The sequence below is a fragment of the Chrysoperla carnea genome, chromosome 5 (genome assembly GCF_905475395.1).
Source record: "Chrysoperla carnea chromosome 5, inChrCarn1.1, whole genome shotgun sequence".
NCBI lineage: Eukaryota > Metazoa > Arthropoda > Insecta > Neuroptera > Chrysopidae > Chrysoperla > Chrysoperla carnea.
The window spans coordinates 13,208,205-13,235,661 of record NC_058341.1 but is presented as its reverse complement, the minus strand read 5'-3'; the positions used below and the strand labels follow the sequence as shown (position 1 = coordinate 13,235,661).

Below are 27,457 nucleotides of genomic sequence, written 5' to 3'. Positions count from 1 at the left end.
GTTGTTTAGTTACGTAATTGTGGCTGAAAAACATAGCTAAATAATTCGAAAATTCTAAATTAGAACCTTATGACCTGTTACGCTGATAGTAAGGGTAATACCGAACAAAACTATCGTAAAACTCACTTTTCCTACAACATATTTGTATAAATACAAATGTGTAATAGGCATTTATAAGCTTTTCTCAATAAAATGAATAAATGGAGTGATAAATATGGAAATTTATATAAATTAATGAGAATAAAATGATATTCTCCGCTCAAGAATGTTGATGAATTTAATTTTTGACAAAGAAAACATTTCTAGCGCCAAGAAATTTTTCATGCCAATTGTAATTTTCTTCTCGCTACAAGAATGTTTTGTTATTCCTTTAAATTCTTATTTCAACAAGAAAATGTTCGTGATTTAGCTAAAAATTGCTTTCGTCAAGAAATCCATTTGGAACGAGGTTCCTTAATGCGGCTTGCAAAGGTGAACGACCTGGTTGAAATCTTCACGTTATAGTGAGAGATATGCTGTGTATGTGTGATTTCTTTTGGACTAAAATAAAATTATAGTCCAATCGAATTGAAGGATTATATAAGTAAGTCTGTATGCAAATCCAAGGACCATATAGAAAACACTTGTTAATTAAATAGTATATTTAATTTACTGTCATAGTAAACATGACGTACCGTGAATTCTTGACGGGATCCTACGCCCGATCTTTGCTGTCTAATATTAATCTCAGAGATATTAAGTCTAGCATTAGAAGAAGGATCAGAAGGGTCGAAAAGATTTAAGAAGTTTTTAGTATTTTTAAATACAACTGTGGAAAATAGTGGAAATGGTTTAGTATTTTTAAAGGAAATAGTTTCTTATTAGAAGTCCTAAATTGATTCACTATACGAATTATAAGAGAGGGTAATGTTCTAGAAGTTTTTTGAAATGTTCGAGAATCTTTTCGAGAACGGTTCAAAGAAGCAATTCGTGAAACTTTTTACTTAATATAAATTTTATAAAACAGAAAGTTCTTTTAGAAAAAGTGCATTAATGAGAATAATACTTGATGAATCAAAGTCAATACTCATACGATTATTCTGTCACAAACGTTTCACCACGCTCGGAAATTAAGCTTTTGTTTAAAGTATTACCTAAAAACTTTATTTGTCAATGATATGAATTTTGAAATACATTGCATTAATAACATAACATACACATATAGGTGTACTGAATAATATACCATGTTTAAAATAATGTGTGTAATTATTTCAATTATTATAAATAGTGAATGCGTCTTTCATTTAATGGTATAGGTGTTTAGCAGGCTGGATCATTACTTCGAAAACTAAATAGGTACTAAATTTTAATAGTGAATATCAAATCGACGATTTACATATTACAAACAAGTGAAATTTATAAAATTTTAAAAATCACAGACTCAGTACAAACAGCCCCCCCCCTCACTGCGTGACTCAATTTTCAATAAACATGGATTTAGGAAAAAAATAGATACGGAAAATAATAGACCCCGAAAAAATAAACCTGATTTTTTATTCATAAAACACATAAAAAAAATAGATCCGGAAAAATAGTCAAAAAACAAGTATCTCACGATTGTATGATCTTGTGTAGGAACATTTTAAAAAAAAAATATTAAATGCAATAAATGGTGGAAACGCATATAAATGAATGCAGTATATTACCTTATAAGGTACTTATGTATTTATTTGCGCTCCCACCATATTTTATTTATCTCTAATATTTGCATTTTTTTTTTAATAAGATTTTATAATATCTCCGTGTTCTGTAATAGTATCTCATTTTTGAACGCAGGAGCTTAAAACTTCAGAACCCAACGAAGTCCTCTATAGTCGAAAAATTCAACCTAATCAATGGTAAATACAATAAGAGTTACATATGATAATTATATATTGCAAATATATAATTTGGCAAATTTCAATCTAAAAAACACAAACATTCAGATAATACAGAAAAAATCCTGAATCGTAACCTTATTTGTAGAAAAACTATAATTTTGCGTCTTTCCCAGCGTGTCCGCCAAATGTTGGTATACATAGGGGTTTTAGTTTTAATATAAAGTTACAAAAACCCATAAAAGAATAATCTGTTATTGAAAGGAAAGAAAAAATATCCCCTGGGTCATTCAATTAGGACAATTTATAAAATTTCGCTTCGACCTTCTCCTATAATCATATGGCAGTGACTAGGGTGAAAAGGTGAAACAATTATTTTATACTTTTTAGTGCAATAAAAGCTTGTATTTAAAAAGGATTCATACTTAAATTGTTACTTTAAAAATGTGGGAAAAAATGAAAAAGGAACATTTACAGAATCATTGCAAGAAAGGTTTGACTTCAGTGGCGGATTTAGAGATTTGCCGCCCGTAGGCTATTCAATTTTTGCCGCCTCTAAATTTTGATATCTTAGTTCACAATCATATCAATTATCTATCAATAAAATTGCAACTTTATGATTTGTGCTCCATTATCCTCATTACATCAACTTTTCCCGTATGGTTAGTATCATCGAGAACTATGGTACCGTGTTAGATCCTTGATTATTTTTACAGCAAAGAATTATCAAAAAACAATATTTTATGCAAAAAATATCTCAAACATGTACCAATTTTAAAGTAAGTTAAGGTATGTGTTAAAACTATACAATACTTATGTAATAGGAATAAAGCTTACACAAAAAATCTAGATTTGGCGAACGTTGATAAATATTTATTATTACACTTACAGTTACAAAACAACACAATAAATATATCCTTTCTTAATTATTTGTTAGTATTATAATTCAAGTCAAATTATAAAAGCATTACAATACTATTTTGCGACACTGAATTCGCAAAATCATTTATTATATCGTCGTACGAAATCTTGTTTATTAGCTCTGACTCTATGCACAAGAGAGCTAAAGCGTTTAGCTTTTCTTGACTTAAAGTCGATCGGAGGTAGTTCTTTACTCTCTTCAAGCAAGAGAAGCTTCTTTCACCTGAACAATTTGTCGCTGGTGTACAAAGAGCCATACGAAGTACTATATCCAAGTTTGGATAAATGCTTCCTAGATTCTGATCTCGCAGGAATAAAGACAGACTTTTTAATGATCCAGAAATTGGTTTTATTGAAATTCTTTCAGATGAAAGGTAGCTTTGAAAGTGTACGCATTCCTGAACTAAGTCTGTTTCTAAATCATTAGGATACATTTTTTCTAAAAAACTGGCTTTTTCCGTCAGAACTGATGGTAACAACTCACTTATTTTTATTGTCATGTTGCAATCGTTCAAATATCAGTTATTCGATTGATTTAAACAAAAAGACTATACTTATTCTGAATCTCTATAAGATATCGAACTAGTTTTTTATTTAATAAAAATTAGTCAGTATTTTTTACGCATAAAGAAATAACTTTCTGGAATAGAATTTGACAATTTGCAAACTTGCTGCAGCAATCATGATTAGACCATCGATATTGTATCAAGATTGAATTGTGTAAGGAGATCTCATAATTATTAGGTACACGGAGAAAAAATTATAGTAATTATCAGTGAAGAAAATATGTAAAAATAACTAAATTTCGACTATAATATGGAATCGCTATTGCGATATTCTAAAAATTCATGATCATTACATTATAATCAAAAGCGTTTAGTAATTGTTTATGCAGAGATTTTGAGATATTTATTATTTAGCACTGTATATAGGACTATATTTCGGTTTTTGTTGAATATTTTAATTCCTCTATAATTTTTGAAATTCGTATTTTGTGTGTGTATTATAATTTTTTCTAAATTTTGTCAATCGAAATAAAAAATTTATGAACTAAATTTGCCGCCCCTTAAAATTTGCCGCCCTAGGCTCCAGCCTACTCAGCCTGCTGGTAAATCCGCCACTGTTTGACTTACATATAGTGAGTGTTCCAAAATTTATATGTATACAAATTTAGAAAATATTAGAAATTCCTTATTATTCCATAAAAGAAAAAGAGTATGGCTGCGACACACGCGTCACGAACGAAGTTTTTTACGCTTTTTCTTCAACTACGATTATAAATTAGAAATCTTATTTGATTTAAACGTGTTTTTTACATGGTAATTTGATTTACATTCAGACTTACTTGTACGACTCTTCAATTCGATTTGTACCAGTTCACCCACTCTTGTAACCTGAGTTAAGGAACTTCGTTCCATAATTATGGGGACGGTAAGGGGTTAAGAAGATTTAGAGGAAAATGTCTGATATTCCAAAAAGAATATCCGTATTGCCACTATCAGTATGCATGTGTACTTACTAGTAAGGTAAGGCACTACTTAAACTATACAAATACACACATGACCAAAATATACAGTGTGTATACATTATACCACTCATGATATATACCACGTGTATCTTGTATGAGTTGAATGATGTTAGCAACAAAATAAAAAAAGATAAACAATATACAAAACAATAAAAATAAACAAGGATAAAGAGAAAATATACAATAAATATAATAAAATACATAACGCTTGCGTCACACTATATAACACAACACAACACAACACATCACAACACAAAATTTCAAACCACAATATAATATGTACATCCCATTTTACTTCATTAGTTTTATGTATATACCGTTCTTTATCATATCCTTTTTCCACCATCATACATATACAATACAATCATCCTTTATTAACATGTAAGACCAAACCCACTTTGACCACAAACAAAATGGTTTCTTTGTCATACCAATCATTTATATAAATCTTACTATCTTTGTTTTACTATATTATTATAATACTAAACTAAAACTGTTTTAATCTAAATAATATATATTGTTATCTTTGTTTAACTTATATAATTAGTGTATGTGTGTACTTTGTTTATGAACATTTTATACTGATAACCCTTTTGGGTTATCAGTAGGGCGCAAGAATATGTTGTATATTTTCCACTATTAGAACTTGTTAATTATCAATCAACGACTATTTTCATATAGTGTTATCTCTGTTTAACATATTGTTAGTTAATTGTATTTTGGACATTCACGTATTACCAATATATTTTCAAGCACATGTAAGTTGTAAAATATCAACCGATCCTCCAAATAATCCGACATCCTTGTCAATAGCTTCGAATTGAATAAAGAACAGAGATATAAACGTGGGTGTTAACCCTTTTTACCACACGCCGTGTGTATATGTAGTGTTTATATCTCTCATCCATGCCTCGATATTGTCCGCTACGTGTGTGAAACTCTGATGTCCAAAAACATTAAACAGTCGTAACAACAACACACGACTGTGGAAAACCAGTGAAAAACAACCAGAGATCTCACGGAAAAGCTTTCCGAGGACCAAAAATTTTATTCCTACTTTATCAAAACACGTGACTTAAGCAAATTTTTGCTTGGGAAGAAAAAGTTATTCATTCTTGCATGCGAAAAAAAGAAAAGTTATTTTATTTATTTTTTTAATTTGTTAAAAGTTGTATGTGCGTGTTTATACAAAAAAAAACTGATTTATGAAGTATGATGCGTGCTCAAACTTAAACACCACACATCGCGAGCGTTTTTTAATATTAATTCCACTCAGTTGGTTTGAAGACGACGTCGATGTTTTGTTCAGTGAAGTGTATTTTATTGTGAACTAAAAAAAATAAACCGTCGCGACGCTCAATTCTTCAATAACATTTGTTTTAAAGTTAATCCTACTAAGAAGTTGTGTTGTAAATTAATAAAGTGATAATGAATACAGATTTAAGTTTTCGAAGATGACATAAAAGTTTTGAAAAAAAAAATGTATTTTAAAATAAATCGACTCTCAGTGGTGATTATTTTTTTGTATATATGAAAGTTGTACTACCCTTGCTGTGTTATTCAATGTGTGATGCGTTTTCCCTTTACCTCGCTCGTAACAACCACTTATCGTTTTAAAACTTTTCATTCATGGAAAAAACTGTTGACAGTACGTCATCTGACCGGTTACCTAGCAACCAATATATACATTTAAAAAAAATAGAATGAGCATTATTTGTTTTTAGAATACAAAAAAAAAAACTTTCACACTATATTCGAAATCACTTTCTCTTTTCTAACTCATATGTGAAGTTGTATATGTTTTACATGTTGCCTTAAAAAAAAAACTTTTTCCCCGTAAAATGCATTTAACAACAAATTCAACAACCCCAACAAATGGGAATGGTGGGGGTGCCAATAATGGGGGTGGTGGTGGTACGACAACAACATCATCCCCCGATGGATCAAATTCCCTTAATGATACGTATACAAAAATGACATCGGATATTTTAGCGGAGCGTACGTTAGGTGATTTCTTATCAGAGCATCCTGGTGAATTAGTTCGTACTGGAAGTCCACATTTTGTATGTACTGTTTTGCCACCACATTGGCGATCAAATAAAACATTACCAGTGGCATTTAAAGTTGTGGCTTTGGGTGATGTTGGTGATGGTACAATGGTTACCGTGAGGGCGGGTAATGATGAAAATTATTGTGCTGAATTAAGGAATTGTACGGCGGTTATGAAAAATCAAGTAGCTAAATTTAATGATTTACGATTTGTTGGACGTAGTGGAAGAGGTAAGAGAGATATCTAAGATTAATTCATAAGAAATTTTGCTTGCTGAAGAAATTTTGCTTCTAGCCCAATAAACGCTTCATTAAAATATTGTTAGGAAACGAAACGATAGTTTGAAATCAGTATTAATCCAAATGCTGCAAAAATGGCCAATATGGTTGAAATTAAAATTTCTTGGTATTATTTGATCAGATTTTTTCGCATGACATCTTTTCGATCTTCTGTGATCCGCTGTTCGAAACAAAAATTTATCCAAAAAAGCTCCAAGAATCAAAACAGATAAATAAATTTATTCTTTTTTCCTTGGCGCGTCATCTGCAAATCTTTTTTGTATCATGTATCGTTGTCGATTTCATCTCAAAAGCCATAAAAAGATGGTGGTTCCCGAAATACTTTTCTTAAGGCGAACTAGTCTCGCCCCAAAAATAAAAATTTAGAAAAAGTCACCGTATCTTTTTGAAATTATTAATATTTGCCAAAAATACTTCATGAAAACCTATACAAAAGTTAGTTATGCTTTTCGAGCTTAAAACTGATGAATACCGGAGGTTTTTTCTTGTTCTAAGATTTTTATAAGATAAATTAAAAAAAAAAAACGAAATGTTCTTTTTTCACTACCTTCAAAATTGTAATTTTTGGTGGTATCAAACGACGGAGAGCCCGCTTTGTTGAATATCGAGAAAATCATCTTTTTGCTGCTGCAGATAACTAATAGCAAATGTTCCTTGTTTAGAGTTGTTAGGGTACCTAACGCTTTCAAAAATTATTGGTTTTTTTGAAAATTCCAAGAAATGTATCCTAGATCTAGATGATTTTTACTCAAAGCAAAATGTATTTTGATAATTAGGATTGCCTAGCCAATCTATAGGAATTATCGCAATCCAAACACATTCGTGAACTGGTGTAAATGAAGCCCGTCTAACAATTCTATAAACTACTTTTAAGAAATAAATCTTTGGCAAGAAGGAAACAATAAAAGGATTAAATCATTAAGATTGTCTGTGTTGGAGTATTATATAATGTCTTAAAGATATTAACACCTATGAAGTTATTCAATAAAACATACTTTAAGCAGGTTAAAGAAGGGACAAAAGTAACTTGTAAAGGAAATACCTATACTTTGTACTTGTAGAAAACTTTATAAAAGTTTTACTGTATAAGAGGACACAAAATGATCAAACGCACTTTTATATTGTGTAAGGGTAAGAAATGAAAGTTTTATTTTAAAGGTTTATATACCTAAGTACTTGCGCGTTTTAAGAGAAAATCTTATAAGAATGCAATTATTAGGGTGTATTTTTTACGTATTTTCTTTTTTATTATAATCGTTATGTTTTAAAATTGATTGCATATGTATTTCATTGAATAAAATAAACTATTTAACGAGAATCTCAGTCAATACTTATTTAACCAACGGAACAAATTTTGAAAGCTTTGCAGTGATAAAATATACGATGAATCCTATTCAGATTTCAGAATATTTCTGACGAATTTGATAGAAAATAAAAAGTACCTCCCATGAAATAATTCGTTAAATAAATTGTCCAAATAACCTACGAAAATATTGAAAAAATTAGACGCGTAGTTTCAGTGAAAATCCGGAAAATCCAACGAAAATCAAGTTTTTGTAATTCGCTCCTAACTTTAAAAATAAAAAATGACTACAAAGGGGTAATTTAGTGAAAATTTCGGTAATGGTTCGACAAAAGTCCAGTTTTTGCATGTGGGAAAATTGTGGAGAGATTTTATTTTTTTTTGAAAAAAGACCCTTTTGTAAAATCATTGCTCTTGGCCTTAAAATTATGGTAGAGCAACTTTTTGAAGCTCTATCTCTTTGTCTTGTGTTATACTATCATTTGAATGTAGCTGAAAGTAAAATTTGTCAAATTTTATGGCAAAATATAGGTTTTTTTTTTTTTTTGTAGTTTGTTAAATATCACAATAAATTCTGCGACCACCTGGAGCTTTTTATTTTAGAAAAATTATCCGATCGATTATAATTAAAGTATTAATGTACTTATTCTATAATGAAAAAAACAAAAACAATTCGCAATCATTTTTCCCAACGGATGCATTCCAAATTCATTAATCTTCTTCTTATTTCTGATAACCGACTCGATAAATTTAACATTGGGTTTCCGTATGGTAATTGGACTAAAAATTCATTAAAAAAATGGGAAAAATGTAGTTATGATAAATATCAATTGTGTAAGCACAATTCTTTTAAAGCGGAGCTGTCAAAAACAAATAAAAAAGTCAGCTCGAGATATTTTATTATATCCTTTTTACCCGCATTTTCAGTGAATCTTTTTCAGTAATTTCTAAAGTTAAAGCATTTTGTCAAAATTTATGGCAAGTTGAATGGATTGAAAAAGTATTATTTTCATGTCGGTTTTTGGCGTCGTTTTTTTTGGTTATACATCCCAACCAGCAAATAAATCAAAAACTATAACGTGCGATAGGGAACATAGTTCAAAAAAATTCAGTTATGACTTTCATTATCCTCCCCTATTTTGAACTCCGTTATTACAAATGTGTAACATACGTTTTAAATAATAAACTGATAATATGGTCACTACAAAACATTTTAAAATAATGCGTATATTTGTAGGGTACCGCGTGCATATGATTGCTGTATCTATGTGTGTGTACAAGAGAGTTACCATAGGCACGCATCCATACCTCATTCTATATATAAAGGCATGTAAAGGATTGGTTTTCCATGCTGGGATCGATTCATTTATACTGAAAGAAATTACATACATTGACAATTTATACAATTTATGGAATGAGAAAGTTCACTATAGAGAGGTACTATTGTATACAATAAAGTATAACAAGCTGTGATGGAGACGATCTTCAGAGACTCATTGAATTTCAGGAATTTCAGATTTCAATGTCAGATCCACCTTGTAATTAACGATATTCAATGATAACTTGAAACTTTGCGTATAAAAGATTATAATCAATTTACATGTGATCTACTTTGATCAATATGCCCTAGTATGCCCAAGGGCAGATAGCGTCGCTCAAACGGAACTGGTCTCGTGGATAGTTTACTAACATTTACTGACTCATTATTATAGAGAAAAACCGCCCCCGGTCTTTCAATAATAATAACGGAGATAATGGTGAAAATGGTCAATAAATTTTTCACGTTTTTCTTCTTCCAAGAAAAGTATTTGGGCGTAAGTAGAAGCAAAGTATTTGGGTGTAGTAAAAATTGCCATTTCTTTTACGGTAATAAAAATGTACCGATAAGCAATAGAATAATATTCTAGAAAGTTTTAGAACTATCGGGAAAATTTTTGGGGGTTTGAGGACAAAACTTCATGAAAGGGAATATTCAATCGATTAGTTATTTTATTTATAATCGGGTAACGACGGATAATGACATTTATTTAGTAATAGAGAAATTTCAAACTGTCTTTCTAATATTTTATACAAAATTATGATAAAATGATAAATTGTATTTAAATTCTTCTCCTAAAATCTATCTTCTACAACTTTGCGTATAATAAACAATTCCGTTTGGCTAAGAAGAAATTCCAAAATTTGTTTTTCCTTCCTTAATTTCTTCCTTAATGACACACAACTTTAATAATATAATCTTATTAATGGAGATATAAGTCTATGGATTGTATATATGTTTTACATTGAAAATTTAATACAATTGTCATGAAAACAATCGAAAATTAGTCATAACTACTTCCTTTATCGTCAAAATTATCCAATGGAAAGCGATGTTGTTGATCTGATTATCCTTACCATGACAAAACACGGAATCAAAATATGCTAGACATAGTTGATCCTTCGCTTAAAACCTGCTTTTTCTAAATTTCAATTTTGAAATTGGTCACATAATTTTGAATAAGTTTTTGTGTGCGAAGAATATTCTCTAGGCGTACATACAACACTCATAATGTATTTGATTTTGATTTTCAGAATAAATACAATAAAATTTCGATCAAAAAGTAAATAATAACACAAACTATAACTCCACAATAAATCCTCATTCCATATATTAGGATATTTCCCTTTAATTTTCAACTACATACACAGGAGTATAGCCCCTTTTCACCATATTTACATACAATACACTCAAACTAAAACTATGAATATAAACCCTTCTGTTGTATTTGTGTAATATTACATGTGCCCTTTTGTACAATTCAAACATACATCATAATATATTGAATCATTTTTGATTATATTTTGAATTTATGTATATGCCTCTTCTGTATGTGTACATTAAAACTATGGCATTAGTTTAAGGTATAAGCAAACTTCAAAACAATATTCTGGAAACTTGTATATAATATTATAGAACTTCGTTTTCTTCTCATTACTTCCACAAGGAAAACCTAGTTTCTCTATTCTAATCTCTTGTTAAATAAACTTAGAGGACAGTGATGTGCTGATTTCAAATTATTTATACAAAAAAAAATTTTACTAAATTATCAAATTAGTTTGCAATTCTGAACAGTCAGATACCCACTAGTGACGTCATACGTAGGTATTGCCGTAGAGATTACATATAATACTTTGTTTTGTTAAAAAAAGATGAAAAACCTTTGAATGCAATCTTTAATTGCCTATAACTTCTTCGTTTTTTATTTCACTTTCCAATTGCCATGGCATCAAGTCTAGTTTTACATTTTTACGGATAATAGGGCCAAGTTGACTTAAAGATCATTCCCTGTTAATTTAAATATTAAAATTTCATTTTTGTTACAAAAAAATCTAGCAAGTGCTGTAAAAGTACAGTGTATAGTTTCGATCAACTTGAATATGTTTTAACAACTTTCTACGAATCTTCTAAGAATTATCATATCATTAAATACCCAAATATGATTAAGATATAGTTCGTAGAAAGTGTATATATCTCACATATGCATACATTCACATATATCTCTTATAATTGATATAACAAAATAAGGTAGTACCTGTCGTTGGCACCTGATAATTGAATAACAATATTACCATATAGTTTACAATACAATCCATCCTAAACCTCATACCAACATATAGATATGTATGGTAGACACGTAGAATATATACAGGAATATGTCATCTGACATAGACACAACAGTTCAACCGAATGACAACTAGATCAAATACAATTAGTTTGTCATTTGTTAGTTGAGAGTTTCCTATTTATAGTGCAGGCGTCATCAAAAATCTGTTCTGGATTTATGCGGGTTGATGATTTTACGTTCATAATGGTGTAGGGAATGAGATCATGAAGGTTATCCTATAAAATTTAACTCTTTCGATTGGTCGAATATCAAAATAGTTGAGAATTCTTAAACTTTTGAATTTTGTTTATCAAGTATATAACTATATTACTCACACGTAGGGCGAGATATACTGAAACCTTTGGGTCCGGTTTGATATCGAAAAATGGGTTGGTTCATTTCGGGTCACGACTCCAGGAACGATTTTCAGCTGTTTAAGCACAAAAAGAGTGCTTCGACGTGAACGAACTTCAGATCGAAGAGGTTGTTAAAGTGAGATCGACTCAAATAACTCCTCATAGCAAGAACTGGACAGTGACAAGGAAGAAGAGACGTCGTTACGCCCTTCTCACTGTAAGAGCCTTTGCAATAACCATGATGCACTGGTAGGGCCGGTCGTTCAGCGTGCCTGCTGCCTAGAAAGTGTCCTGTAATACTCGCCTATAGAGACACTTTGAAGTCATGTATGATTTCTAGACATTCTATGACTTCCCTTCTATCCATTTCGAATCTATCAATTTGTAGCACCACATAAATCGTAATCAAACCACTTTCTCATTCTCAACTAATTTCGATATCTAAAAATATCGAACTTGTGTTCTAGAGTGACTTCACCAAAATCTACATAATTGATTTTATTCTATCACATCCAAATTTTTAACCAACATCAATAAACCAATTTTCCAATTCTAATAAATTGTAGACATTGTACTCAAAGAGTACATAATCTTTTACTTAGCGAGACAAAAACGTAAATTGTTCCCAATTGTTTCTCAGTGCCCAAACTAATACTAAAACACTATATAGATACAATATTCTCAGTATTCACTGATAATGATACAACAGATAGATAAATATATATATACAAATATAATGTATCTAGAAAATAGGGCTTTCTATTTCAATTCTAATACAATCATATACTGAATACTGACTGAATGGAATATACACAGTGACTACATTATAGCTAAATATATTTACAATTATCTAGTTTGTTTAGGTATAAAGGTTGTTACTAACTATGTAAAATGTTTGCAAATAATTAGAGGATGTAAATTGAAACAAATTCAAAATTTCCCTATTCGAATAGAGCTTCAATTGTAACCAGGAGAAGGGATTGAATCCTCGATTAATTGGATAGTTCATGAACAAAGTATGAATTGATATAACGTAGGAATTTAAGATGAGTAAATATTAAGAACGATTGAATCGTTTCAGGATTGAATTCTTCCTGGGAACTATTAGTTTTACTTGTACGGGTATTAGCTCAATTTACTGACTGTCTACCTAAAGTATGATTTCAGGTAGGCTTGTAATCTAAACTTCGAGGCAGGCTCGTCCAGGATTATACCTGAGTAAATCAGTGTATAAGCAGATCCTTAGAAAATTGAAGGTCAGTTGATTTCATAGTATTACTCCTCACAAGGATTTAAGGATGTACGAACACCAAGGCAATTTTGGATAAAAAGCTTGGTTTTTTTTTATATGAAGTCAGACTAAGCCTAAAGCAATTCTGAAAATTTTAGGAGGGAGGGGGAGGAGGTTACTGATTTTAAATAAATAAATGACTTCAAATGTAGGCATAATTAACATTGGTCTTGGAAGACGGTAGATGAATGATATGTTTTCATAGATTTCTCCAAAACTAGTATGTGGAAATTTAAAAAAAAAAAAAAACCATTTAAATTAAAGTTAAAAAACCTTAATATTTTATTGGCAGCAAAAAAACGTGTTATAAGAAAATTCTTCATCAAAGTTGAAAATAAGGTATAAATTTCAACCACAAGTCTCAATTTGCCATGGCGCTCATACTACCTTAAAAACGAGTAGAATCTTGTTAAACTCTCGAGATATATTACAGTAACTAGTCTTTCTTCCCTTCTCTTTCTTAAGATGTTTGACCTTATTCCAAACTTTTTCCTGTCAAGTATAGAGTTTTGGTATATTTGAATTTTACATCGTCATCTGAAAGACTCAGTACAAGTTTTCTATATTTTGGTACCAACAATTAGTTGGCTAATATCAACTCTTGTGTTGTTTAAAATGTATATTCAATGTTATTTGTGAGTTTAGTTTTAGAGTAACTGTTATTTTAGTTCAGACATAGACACACCAAAATATATTATCAATAGTAGTTACCTCTACTGTACGTTTGTTGATATTACTTTAGGTTTGTTTTAATTGATTTTACTGTTTATGAAGTACTAAAAACCAGAATGCCACATCCATATATCTATGTTATCCATTGTACAAGTATGATGCAAAAGTACCATATATTTTGGTTATCTATATCTAGTGTTACTACTTGTAGTGCTAATTGTAAACATCAATCTATAATTTGATGATAGATCTGAGAGGATCTAAATGGATATCAACTTTGTTGACAAATCTAAAATATACTCTTGTAAACTATCTATTTTTTCTAATGTCATGAATCAATAAGTAAATTCGTTTTAAGTACAAAATCAACTTTTATTTACACTATAATCAAAATATTTGAATTTAGCATTTTTATACTACAAAATCAAATTTTATTTACACTTTAATCAAAATATTTGAATTTAGCATTTTTATACATTGCCACTATTTAATGGTTAAATTTAAAATGTATTTTGATATATGACATTCTATTGTTTTTAATAAAATAAAATTTAAATTCTTAATTGTGAACAAATTGTTGGGGAACTTTCTTTTTTCTTATTTATTTTGTAGTTAAAAAATATGTTTGTTTAGCTATGTATTTTTAAGACGTTCGAAATTTTTAATGCCATAAAAAGAAAATAGATTAAAGTATACGATAATTTTCTCATTTTATAAATTCAATGTCTTAAATTACGTTTACATAAAGAAAAATCTAACGAAGAGTTGTGTAAATATCTCAAAAGAATAAAAATTCATGAAAATTTTTTCTTGTGCCCACCAAGGCGGGCACAGTCAAAAGCGATTTTTTTTATCTCTAGTAATTATTACATAAATAAGATTACTAGTGATGATATATCTTAATTTAAATAAAACAAGTGAAAACATACAATTGACTGAGTTAATTGTTGAAATACCATGAATAAATAGTTTTGATTACTCTATCACATTGCACATATACAATTTATATAATACATACTATAAAATTTACGCCTAATTTGCGCCCTCACGGGTAAACAGTGATGTTTAAGAAAAAATGTTTCAAGCAAAAGTTGTTTATTTTTTTATAAGGAACATTTTTTACATGTAATTATTTTTTTATCTATCTCTAACGGTTTACAAGATGGATCCTCCGGACCCAAGACCCAATTGACCTATGATGCTCATTTACGAACACGACCTCACTTTTTACGTCCTGAGTACGCTGTAAAAATTTCAGCTCGATCTTTTTTGTTTTTGAGTTATCGTGTCCACAGACGGACGGACGGACAACCGGAAATGGACTAATTAGGTGATTCTATGAACACCTATAGCAAAATTTTGTGCATGGCATCAATATTTTTATGCAACAAACTATTTTTTACAAACTTGGGACTAAACTTAGTATACCTTGCATATTACATAAATGCATGGTATAATGATAGTAGAAGAATGAAGTATAAAAACCACTCGAAAAAAATTTAAACCTTACCATTATGGCAGTGAAATATGGACCCTAAACTGCAACAAAAATGAGTTGAGAATTGTCAATGCACTTGCTTATAATTTTTATAAAGAAATTCTATGTGTTCCGAAATCTACCCCTAACTCGGCAATTAATATTGAATTAGGTGTGACATCCATTGAAGAACTCATACAAAAAGCCTTGTGTTACTTTTTACGAATAATGAAAAGTGACAAATAATTACAAAATGTATGAACGGAAGTTGGAGCGACGAATTTGCTATAAAAATGAACGAATTAAATATCAAGGAACCTTATGATAGTATAAACAAAAACGTTATCCAAAGAAAAGTAAATGAAAAATCGACAAATCAAAACAAAATCAATTTGAATTTTCAAAAATCAATTTTCAAGTATAAGTACGGCTTTAAATGGAACAGCCGAGGGATAAATGATGAACGCGTTTGTGTTTTATGTGGCAGGATAGAAAGTGTGGAACATTTGTTGGAAGATTGCGAAGGTAAAGCAGGATGTTTAAGAGACAAGGTCAACGAATTCACTCTGTTTTCAGCATTAAGCATCTTGAATGGGTATGACGAAAAAAAGGTACCCATCATAACAGATTATCTAAATCATATTTTAACCAGAATCACATATTGCACACTTATTAATTATTTTGTGCTTTTTTATCACTTAAAAATTATATTTTTTCTTTCGTGAATAGATTCATTTACAGAATTACTTTTTTTTAGAACATTTATAGAATTTATTTTTAATATTAATAATTTAAAATATTTGGAATGTAATTTTAATGTTTAAAATTTAGAATATTATTATAATTAATTATTGTTTTTGTAATTGTTTTCTTTTATATTAATAATTTGACTTTTAATGTCAAAATTTGTAAAATTGATTATTATATCAAATAAATGTTATCTAAATCATATTTTAACCAGAATCCATATATTGCCCACTTATTAATTATTTTTTACCATTTTATCACTTAAAAATTGTATTTTTTCTTCATGAATAGATTCATTCACAGAATTACGTTTTTTTTTAGAACATTTATAGAATTTATTTTTAATATTAAGAATTTAGAATATTTGGAATGTAATTTTAATGTTTAAAATTTATAATATTTAATATAATTAATTATTGTTTTTGTAATTGTTTTATATTGATAATTTGACGTTTAATGTCAAAATTTGTAAAATTGATTATTATATCAAATAAATGAATGAATAAAAATTGACAGTAATTTACATGAACTGAAGCGCATTATATTGATTAATTATCACAAAAATTATGTTTTAAAGATTGTTCGAAACACATCAATTTAGTTTTTTTTTATTGCAATAAGTTTAATAATTCACACTTTAACTGAATCTATGGATTTTCTAATTAATATATTGATTAATTATGATTTCAACTACTAGAACATGTCAAATCAACTACTAGAACATGTCACGCTATGTCCAACGCCTAGCTAAAAGTTACCAGGTGTACCAATATATAAAAGTTAAATTAAAACATCTAAATTATGTATAAGTATTATATATATATATATATATATATATATATATATATACAAGTGAAAACAAACAATTGACTGAGTTAATTGTTGAAATACCATGTATAGTCAGTATTGATTTCTTTATCACATTACATATACCAACATGTGACACATACATAACTGATAATCAAGGATAGTACATATTTCCGCCCTAATTGTCGCCCTCACGGGTAAACAGTGATGTTTACGAAAAAATGTTTCAAACTAAAGTTGTTTAATTTTTGATAAGGAACATTTTTTACATTTAAACTTTTATTCTATCTCTAACGGTTTACAAGATGGGTACTACGGACCCATGACCCAAGTGACCCATGTTGCTCATTTACGAACTTGACCTCACTTTTTACGTCCTAAGCACATTGTAAAAATTTCAGCTTGATATCTCTTTTCGTTTTTGAGTAATCGTGACCACAGACGGACGGACGGACAATCGGAAATGGATTAATTAGGTGATTTTATGAACACCTATACCAATTTTTTTTTTGTAGCATCAATATTTTTAGGCGTTACAAACTTGGGACTAAACTTATAATACTATGTATATTTCATATATACATGGTATAAAAACAGGTTAAAATTTTTATTTATTTTGTCAGGTCAGATTTAACGATACATAATTTTATTTATTATAATACATAAACACATATACTCGATAGAAAACTAGTTTTTCGTAGAAATGGGCTGTAATTCTGCAGTTACCACTGGGAGCGTTCATTAGAGTCAATATATTAACAACATAACATATTGTATTGGAATATGCATTTTTAATCCCAAAGATTATTTTATACAAAACAAAATTGTATGATATTTTAATCAATAATTATGTGGTTAAAATTTTTAAAGGAAATATTTTTGTAATGGCTACACTATTTGGATAAATGTTAAATATTATGACATTGTTTTCTTCTGATAAATTATTACTTTGTACTATAGAGAATCGTCTTTTAAATATAATCGGTTGAAGCAAACTAAAAACACAATTATTTAGAAAATCTAAAAAAATTTTTAGTTCTGCATTGAGACGAAACTAACAGAGATTGTCATTTTTCTTCTTTTGTCTCTCCTTCTAAGTTTTTTCCGTCTTATTTCTACAATTGAAAGTTATCTATCGTTTCTCGTCTTTCCTGACGTCGTTACTATCGTTGAGTTAAGATTTCTTTGAAGAAACACGCTTGATAGAGGTTGAAATAGAAAAATTTATTTAAAATTTTTTTTAAATCTATTGACGTGGATGGCTTTTGACTGACAACTTTTGAACGGACACCGTTACCACAGGACCAGGGTCTCACTGAGAATACTATTAATATTTCAAATGTCAGGCGCTTTTTTGTATTAGTTCCCCACGCCAAACGACTTATTAACGTCTGACTTATTCTGATCTTGCGGCATCACTAATTTCATTTGGCATCAGATATACAAATAAGTGCGTGAAACATTTCAAAAAAAATATGTTCACAAAGAAAGGAACTGTTTTTAATTCAAATGATTGTAAGAAAAACATTTCTTATAAATAAGGAGTTAAATAAAAAAAATTCTATTTTCTTTAATTGCAAAACCCTGTTGCAATTTCACTGATTATTTTATTTTCATTTGTGAATAAATCAAAAGAAAATGCCTTGTGCTTCACTAATAATTTAACTATCATTTCATCTTAACAACGAACGAAGAAGAATCTGTATATTTATTAAAATTAAATACGCAGTAATCATTATCTTACGAAGCAACCAGTTAGTAAGTAAGCAGTGATGTAAACGGTGTAACATGTAAGATAACCAAGCATCGCCTGGCGCATTCAATGAGTGGAAAAGTCTTATGAATGTTTTTCTCGATATAATCATTATAAATATTATCTTCTAGTTATCCAGGACATACTCGTTTGTGCTTCTGATATATTATACAATAATTGTCTTCTGACTATGTTTTTGACATTGATAAATTAATTTACAATACCTAAAAAAGTGTATATCTATAATCTGGGAAAATAAACAGGATATATCTAGATATAGGAATATATAAAATGCCTATAGAAAAGAGCTTTTTTCAATTAAAATACAATTAATTTAAAATTAAAACATGTAAAAGTATTATTATCTAATTTCTTTTTATTTTTTATTTTATTTAAATTATTTTATTTATTTTTATTCGAGATAGGTATATTTATAAATTCTATAATTGAATTTGAATTAAAACTTCAGTAGCCCCGTAGGTGATCATGCTACGTATTTTACATACGCAGAAAAAAAAGAAATTGAACTCGAATATTTAAGCACATTGTACTTTTTTTGAAGAAGAAAAAAACAAAGAAAGACGTATTTTTGGTCAAAAATTGATAAAAAAAAGGTAACAAATTAAAGTTGTTTATCCTTTCGAGAAATTTTGGAACATTTCGGGTCATTTTATAGTTACTTTCAATAAATTGCGCAAAGATTTAAGTCTTGGAAACCGTTTTGAAATACTAATTTCGAGAAAAACGCGACAATCATTATCTTTCTGGATCATATAATAAGCCAAATACCTCCTCTATGGCTTCGTCCTCTTCCGCAAGTTCCTTTTTTTTAGACTTTAGTTTTCTAGAAGTAATTGTTATAACGTACATGAAATAAAACGCTAAACGCTTATAAACTTATTACTATATTATTTATAACTTGAAAAATAATGCCAATTTCGCTTGATCATTTTTAGAATGTATTCTGAAAAAGCCTTATTTTGACAATCCCTTGTATTTTATTGATTTGGTTTTTTTCAATATTAAAAAAAACATTGTCTATATAATATTTTTCCACAAACATTTTCCAATGTTTCATTTATATAATATTTCATATTTTTGTATGATATACAACAAACCTTTCCCTCTTTTCAGTGTTTAACAATTTTGCAAACAACAAAAACATTCAATTTTATCTATCAATACATATTGGTAAACAATATGTGAGCAACATTCCTTAACTGTCCGTTGTTCACAAGTCGGAAAAATCTACGGTTTCTATGTTTATATTATTATAGCAACCTTGAACACTGAATCCTTCTCAGAAATGACTGCTACTCAGCTTCCTTATAAAGAGAGGTAAAAGGGATCCTTTTTTTTGATGTGATCCATGAAATTATAGATAATATAAACCATAAAGCTTACAGTAGAAGGTATGTGTTTGAAACTTGATAACATTTTTCTTTTGGAAACATATTTTCTAGCACTTTTAAAAGCATCATTTTCTTATTTCATTTAAGCAAAAATCTTTACTTTTCACCACGCTTTTATTAGCTTCCCTTGTACAATTAAAAATGTGATAAAATCCGAGGATTCAATTTTAAACTACTTCTAATAGTCTGAATATCATGAAATATTAATCATAATCTCAACAACGAGGTGTTAGGAAGGTTATCGGGTTGAAGCCTATCCACGCCACGTTTTAGAATTTGATTTTATTGTAGGTACTTTTTTACTCAAAAGAGCATCTTTGACTTAGCGAGACTAAAAAATAAATTAGAGTTCAATTAATCTAAAAAAGACGACAAGACAAAAGTACATGGTTAAGCATTTTCGCGGTTGCTTGCTCTGCGATAAACAAACATTTTCGAGAAACTGAAGAATATTATCAAGTTATTATTATCTTCCCTACTATTAACTTTTCAACTAGTATTTCTATCGTATGAATATGTTGGCTATATTATTTTTTGGTCTATTCCAATATTTTTGAAACGTATCATGTTCAAAAAAAAAAAGATGCAAAAAAAACTAAATTAAAATTGAATATTCAAAAACTATTTTGTGTGCAGTTTTTTTTACGAGCTGGTTTGGTAAAGTACATTGTTTTTTTGTTTTTTTTTTAGTCTTTTACATTTTTTTTTTTAAAACACAACGATGGTGTCATTCGTTATTTTCAGTAGAAGGTATTTTGTATTTTGTATATTTATTGTGAAAATTTGTAAAAATATTCTATGACAGAAATATTTGTTTTGTCACAATCAATTAAATTATCGATAACGAAAAATGCAAAAATGAATTCAAGTGAAAATATTTCTAAAAAGCTATTTTGATGGTTTGTGATGAAATATTGGGAACAAAATTGTTCGTTCAAATAATTTCAAATTATTTTTTATCAATTTTTTAACCACCGACTAACAAAGAGGGACACTATAAGTTTAACGTGTCTGTGTATCTGTGTGTTCGTCTGTGGTATCGTAGTTCCTAAACGAATGAAAAGATTTTGATTTTTTTGGTCTGAAAGGTTATTTGATCGAGAGCTATTTTTTAATTTCAAGTTAAGTCTTTCGTATCCGATAACAACTAGAAAAGAAGTGATGATTTTCAAACTTTTCTAGAAACATAGCTAAGAATTCTCTCGATCAAATAACTTTTCAAATAAAAATCGGTTCATCTGTAGGTGTATTAAGCTTATTAATTTTTGGCCTGAAAAAAAGAAAATTATCTCAAGTTAGTACGTGCTCGACAATCTTCTAGAGGATATCAGTTTTTATTGTTATACTACAGAGTGTCCTAAAAATATATATACACTGGTGAAGTTTTTGTGAAATGTACCAACGGGATTTAGAATTACTTATTTGCGAAATTAGTTTGGAGTTAAAAGAACAGTCAAAAGTATCCTGAAGATTTATTCTGGAAGACCACATTCATCTACCAGGCCCACAACAGAAAGAGAGTCGTCGAAAAGTATTAGCAAGTTTCTAGAAAATTCCTTTTTTTTCTGTGGGTTCGTTTCAAGCAAAATGTTTAGAGAATAAGCCCAGCTACAATTAATAAAATAAAAGCAGCCATTTGAATTTTATTGGTCAGCTTTATAACCTGTTCCAAGACTAGAAAGACCAATTTGAATAATTTCCATAAATAGCTGTTTTCTACACTCGCACACACTGTTTTGAACTTTAAAATTTTTCCGCATCATAATAAATATAAATGTTACAAGCATAAAAAGAGTGTATACATTTTTTTGAGACACTATGTATTTGGATGACTATTGAATTAAAAAATTCGAAAGTCATTTCGTTTCGCACTCGATCAATTAAGGCATCCAGGTTGGCTGCAAGAGTTTTCTGAAGTATTTTTGAGTTTTGTTAAATGGAGAGTTTGAAAAAAAGAAAATTTTAACGAAAAATTTGAATTCTTCTCTTTTAATGACATTTGTAAAGCTTTTGGAACTTAAAAGTATAAGTAATGCGTACTAAAAAAATTTCCAAATTGCTTCATTCATTCTGACGATTTAAATATAATCTATCGTCTTAACAACTTTTATGAAGCGGGTTGTTTAAAAAAAAAATTATTCGCTAAACATTGATCCCCTTTTCCCGGAACCCCATTCCTCAATTAACTGAATATCGTAAGGTGTAAGGGTAAGATCAAGTGTGATTTTATAAACAAAAAACTTTATTCTTTTAAATTTTCAGCTGCCTAAAAAATTTATCGCGATAATTCTGATACTTTATCTAAATTAGTTTTTAACACTGCTCAGGTGTAACTGAAAATAAAATTTGGTCAGTAAGAGAATGATGGTCAATCCATCCAATTTTATCGATAAAACATATTTTATCATCAGCATATTAGATAAGCTCATAATCAGGTTAAAAATACGCGGTTAAAATTAATTACAAAAAAAAAAACAACACAATGGTTTTACGAATACCTTTTTGTAGTACTACAAACTCTACACACAATAATAAATTTAAATTTAAACAATGATATAAAAAAAAAAAACCAAACAAATGAAAGTAATGTGTAAAATTTTCACTTTCAGTACATAAATAACATATAAAAAACAAATAGAGTAGAAAAAATGTACAAAAAAAAAAAAAACAGGATAAAAAAAACATACTACAAATGGAAACACAATTCTAATGACTACCTACTTTTTTTTTTGTTTTAAATTAACATTTAAAATCAAACATATGTAGATAAACATTCATGCATACATATAAGCATACAGTTTTTTAAAAACTAAATGCATACGGATTTACAGAATGTTGCATGCAAACAGCTGATGAAAGATGAATAAAACAACTGGAAAATAGGAAAATTAGTTTTACATCGACGAACAAATTTTTCTGCCAGCGCCGATCATTTTGTCAGTTGCTGGCTAACTATAAAATAACAAAAGTATGAATACAAATAATGAATCCGCCGACATTAAGACCATTGAACACTTATAATACAACATTCGTCGAGCTATTTTTGTCTTCTACTTAAGTATTTAAGGCTTTCAATTCTCAACCAGAAGCTTAAAAAAATACGTAGCGCAGTTGCGTTGCTAAACGTAATAAAACATTTTTCTTAAAATCGAATATTGCATCAAGAATTTTTATTTCGAAAAATAAGCGTCAAGAGTCAGTACAAAAGCAATTGCTCCATTTCCAATAAATAGCTTGAATGTTACTTGATCTCAAACAGAAATTTATCCTCCTATAGTTAGTAACAGCATAATGTCTTTGAGTCGCTATTGCGACAAGTGACAACGTGATTTAATACGACAATATTAAATTTGAACAATATATCCTCCACAAAAGTAACAGTTATCCAAAAAAAGACTATTCTGATACTTTAAGAGGTCACATCTATCGAAAACCTGTACTGTATTCTATTCTAGACTATTCGTTGTTCCTTTTAGTGCAAACTTAATTTGGACAATAATAATGATTTTGATACACGTCCTGATCAAAGTATGATACCCATCACTGTTTCAGCAGTTATTCCTCTATTTTTCCGATAACGGAGATTGCATTATAACAACGAAAGTCACGCTTTTACGATCTTTTAAACCACTACTATGCGATGATTTTGTGACTATGTTCAGATAACATTCTCTATCGTTATGACACAGTAGCACCATCACTACCAGTAAGCAATGTACCAAGGTACGAAAGGAATATAGTTCCTACCGGGTGTCCCAAGACACACATCACTTCAGGTGAAGTATTCTCACTGGTCATGCAGAAAAGTGAGGTTGATTTTTAAAAATATTTACTAGTATGCAAGATATGAACATTTCAAATTCCCAATCAAACAAAGAAGAAAATACCCACTATTGACGTCATACTTCAGTATCGCCACAGAGTTTGAATATAAAACTATTTGGCTAAAAGGAGATAGGAAACCATTAAATGCAATCATTGATTGCTTATATAACTTTTTCGGTTTTTAATCAATTTTAAGGATGTATGAGCATGACAACAATGTTTGATTTAAAGGCTCAAAATTTGTTTGTATGTAGTCTTTTACTCAAAGAGTATGTGGTTAAAATTTCAGCTTAGGTATTCGTGCAAATTTTTAAGAAAAAGTCATTAAAAATCGATATAAAATACATTGGCTCTTATGGAGGAATCTCAAAAAACGACATATTTTGGAAGTTTTTGATAATTTTCATTTAAAATGAATGAAAACAAATTAAAAAAAAACTTTTTAATAGAAAGTTAACATATTAGCAATGAATTAGAAAAGAAAAAAACTAAATGTCGCCGTCCATATAAGGGATGTAAGAGCAGGGTAGATTAAGGGTTGAAATTATTTTTATCTTATTTTTAAATTTTATGATGAATTTTGTTATAACTTCATGAATGTAGACGATAAATAAGAATAAAATTTTTCGATATGTGTCTTGGTTTTCGAAATATCGAAAGCTAAATAATTAAACAAAATTTTCAATTTTCGATATTTTGAAAATTAAGCCAGATATCGAAAAATTCTTATTCTTACTTTTCGTCTTATATCGTCAAGTAATAATATAAATTTATCATCAAAATTGAAAATATCTATTTTTAAATTTGTGCCCCCGATGCATGCATCCTTAATTACGCTTTCAAATTTTGTTAAGATATCAAGCAAAGTTTTACATTTTTATCGGTTATATAGCTAATTCTACACGATTATCCGCTATTATCGAGAGTTCAGTTTAATGTACTTGAGTTCGAAATAAGTCTTTTGCGTTTAATTTTATGCGATTTCATGTAGCATCCAGTACAAAATGTCACTATACTACAAATATATACAAAATAGTTTTGTAGTATAAAATGACATGTACAAATACTACATACAATAATGACTACATAATACACTCACTTCACTGTATTATACATTTTAAAACATACATTGTACATGCAGTATAGGTACACCTATCTATACTATATCTACACATATGGATAGTAAATAGGCTAGCGAACATATCAAATACATTTTACTATTTGTGTGTTTGCTATATGTGTAGGTAGGTACACCCAATGTTGTTACTATCATGAACAATAGTGTATGTAGTTATAGATACACTAAAATAGTAATACTGTTTAGTTTGTGGTGTATTACAGGATAGTGGATCGAGTTTGGATATTATAAGTGGTGAAAAAAAATCTTGAAATCGAGAAAAAAATGCTACATTTTAACCTCTGAAAAAAAATTGTTATAATATCTCTCACAGTGGAAAATAGACGTTAATCATATTTTTTGATAAAGTAAGTTCTTGTGGAAGTAAACTTTTCAATGATCACATAGCACCAGATTTCATTGATTTCAAGATATTTAGGATAAAAAAGGAAGAAAATCATATTTATGATTTCATAAAAACCAGCTATTTATTCAAAGAAAAACAATCAGCTTTGTTGTTCTCAAACTCTAGTTAAAATATCTAGAGATTACGGAATTTTGAAATTTATGGTAATTAGGATTTTAGTCCAATCTTTAAAAAATTAAATTCACACCCATTGTATATGACGATTCAGGTGGAAAATTGCCCATTATTCCAAATATCTGGATTTAATTTCAAATGTTTGCTACACAGAAAGTTTTCTTCTTCTTAAATCACTTCGCTATGAGATTCACAAGATTGATAACAGGAGTATCATGCAACTACCGAATTTTATGAATGACTTGAGCTGTTGCGTTTCTCATACGAACAAAGCTACATATTACCTTTGCAATTCTTTCGAGAAATTGTGCTGTCGACATGAGCCACAAAAAATAAGGGATCACAAATGACCATTTTTGCAGATATTTTGTGCACCTAATTGATCGTTTACGCACCTAAATTGCACCTAAGAAGTAGGGTTAGCCAACTTTGTGGATCTTAAAAGAACTCAACTTTGAGGTGAAAGCTTATACGAGGTTAACAAGTTTAATTCATGAGTACATAAAAATAGTGTCATAACGCTCAGGGCGAGGTTTTATATCGTACCTAGTCTGAGATTTTCTTTAGGTTAGGTTAGGTTATTTTGCACATGAAGGACACATTTAGGTTAGAAAGCCTATTGTAATAACAACTTTCCGCTGATAGTCAGCAGATTATCAGCTTATCAATTATTTTGAGAAGCGGAATATACATTCGAAATTCACTAATCCAGCGTAGCATCGTCCAAATTAGTTTTTGTTGCAAGACAAGATCGAACTCGCTACCCTAAACATACAGCGTAAGGAAGTGGTTACGCTTTATTTAACTGAGCCATCAGAGTTGATAAGATTCTCGTTACTTTACGAAGAATAAAACCTCGGATGAAAACTATAGGAATGGTTTAGTAGATACACTAAAAATTTTCAATGTTTCATATAGTTAAGGAGCAAAGTATATCTCTATGACTATGGTTGACATGAAAATAGGGTTCATTCTATATACAAAGCATTGATACCAACTATAACTAAAGCTCACTATATTATTTTAACAAAACGGGTCATCATCTATAATATTCCTATTATACTACTACAATTCGTTCCTATTCCATTTGTTTTCATGAATGTATTATATTTACAGAGGTATAGTAAACGTATTGTAGACAAAATATGGGTTTTAGAAAAGCTTTTATAATAGCGACATATATTTGTGGAACATAAAATATTTTCAAATTGATGGTGATAATGATAACTAATGGTAATAATTATTACTGAATATTGAACATTTGATGGATTATTTTGTAAATGTAAATCGTAATAAAGAGACGATTTTGGAAATAAAAATAAAATCATTATGACAAAAAATCAGTTTCAAGGTAATAATCAACTGTGGATAAATTTTAACTTCTTCTCAAAGTCTCAAAAAATATTTTATATACATTGAAAAATTCAAGAAAAACTTTACCAGAACGAGTGAAATTCTTGCATAAAGTCATCCCTCGCTTTTTTATTCCGACGGTAAAATGGGGAAAATCTCTCAGTATATCTATCTATTTTATCGTCGTTTAAAGAAAAACATTTGTAGTTTTTTTTTGCTATTGTTTTACAACAGAAACCCGTTGAAACAATATTAGAAATTGAATTAATAATGGTTTCAAATTTTCCTAAAAATTATTTAGTAAGGTTTTCTTTTCATGAACGTTAGAAAAATCGTGCTTATTTCAACGTAAAGATTGTCTTCTTCCACATAAACATAAATTTGACGTCATCATTACATTCGTCCTTAAATGGAAGGCCTCTTACTTAAGTTGATATCTTGAAAACCATAAAACGTTGTCGATTCGTTAGAATTTAAATTTCAGTCCAGCGAAGACTCTCTTTCA

General features: G+C 29.1%; 1 protein-coding gene across 1 annotated transcript in view; it reads left to right on the top strand.

Moving 5' to 3' along the window:
* The first annotated feature begins 6,138 nt into the window (after positions 1-6,138).
* The window catches only part of LOC123300530 (runt-related transcription factor 1), a 62,018-nt gene continuing 40,699 nt past the window's right edge, over positions 6,139-27,457 (top strand). The window contains exon 1 of the mRNA XM_044883115.1: positions 6,139-6,585. Coding sequence (XP_044739050.1) covers positions 6,147-6,585 — 439 coding nt within the window. The 5' untranslated portion in view covers positions 6,139-6,146. The remainder of the gene's footprint in view (positions 6,586-27,457) is intronic.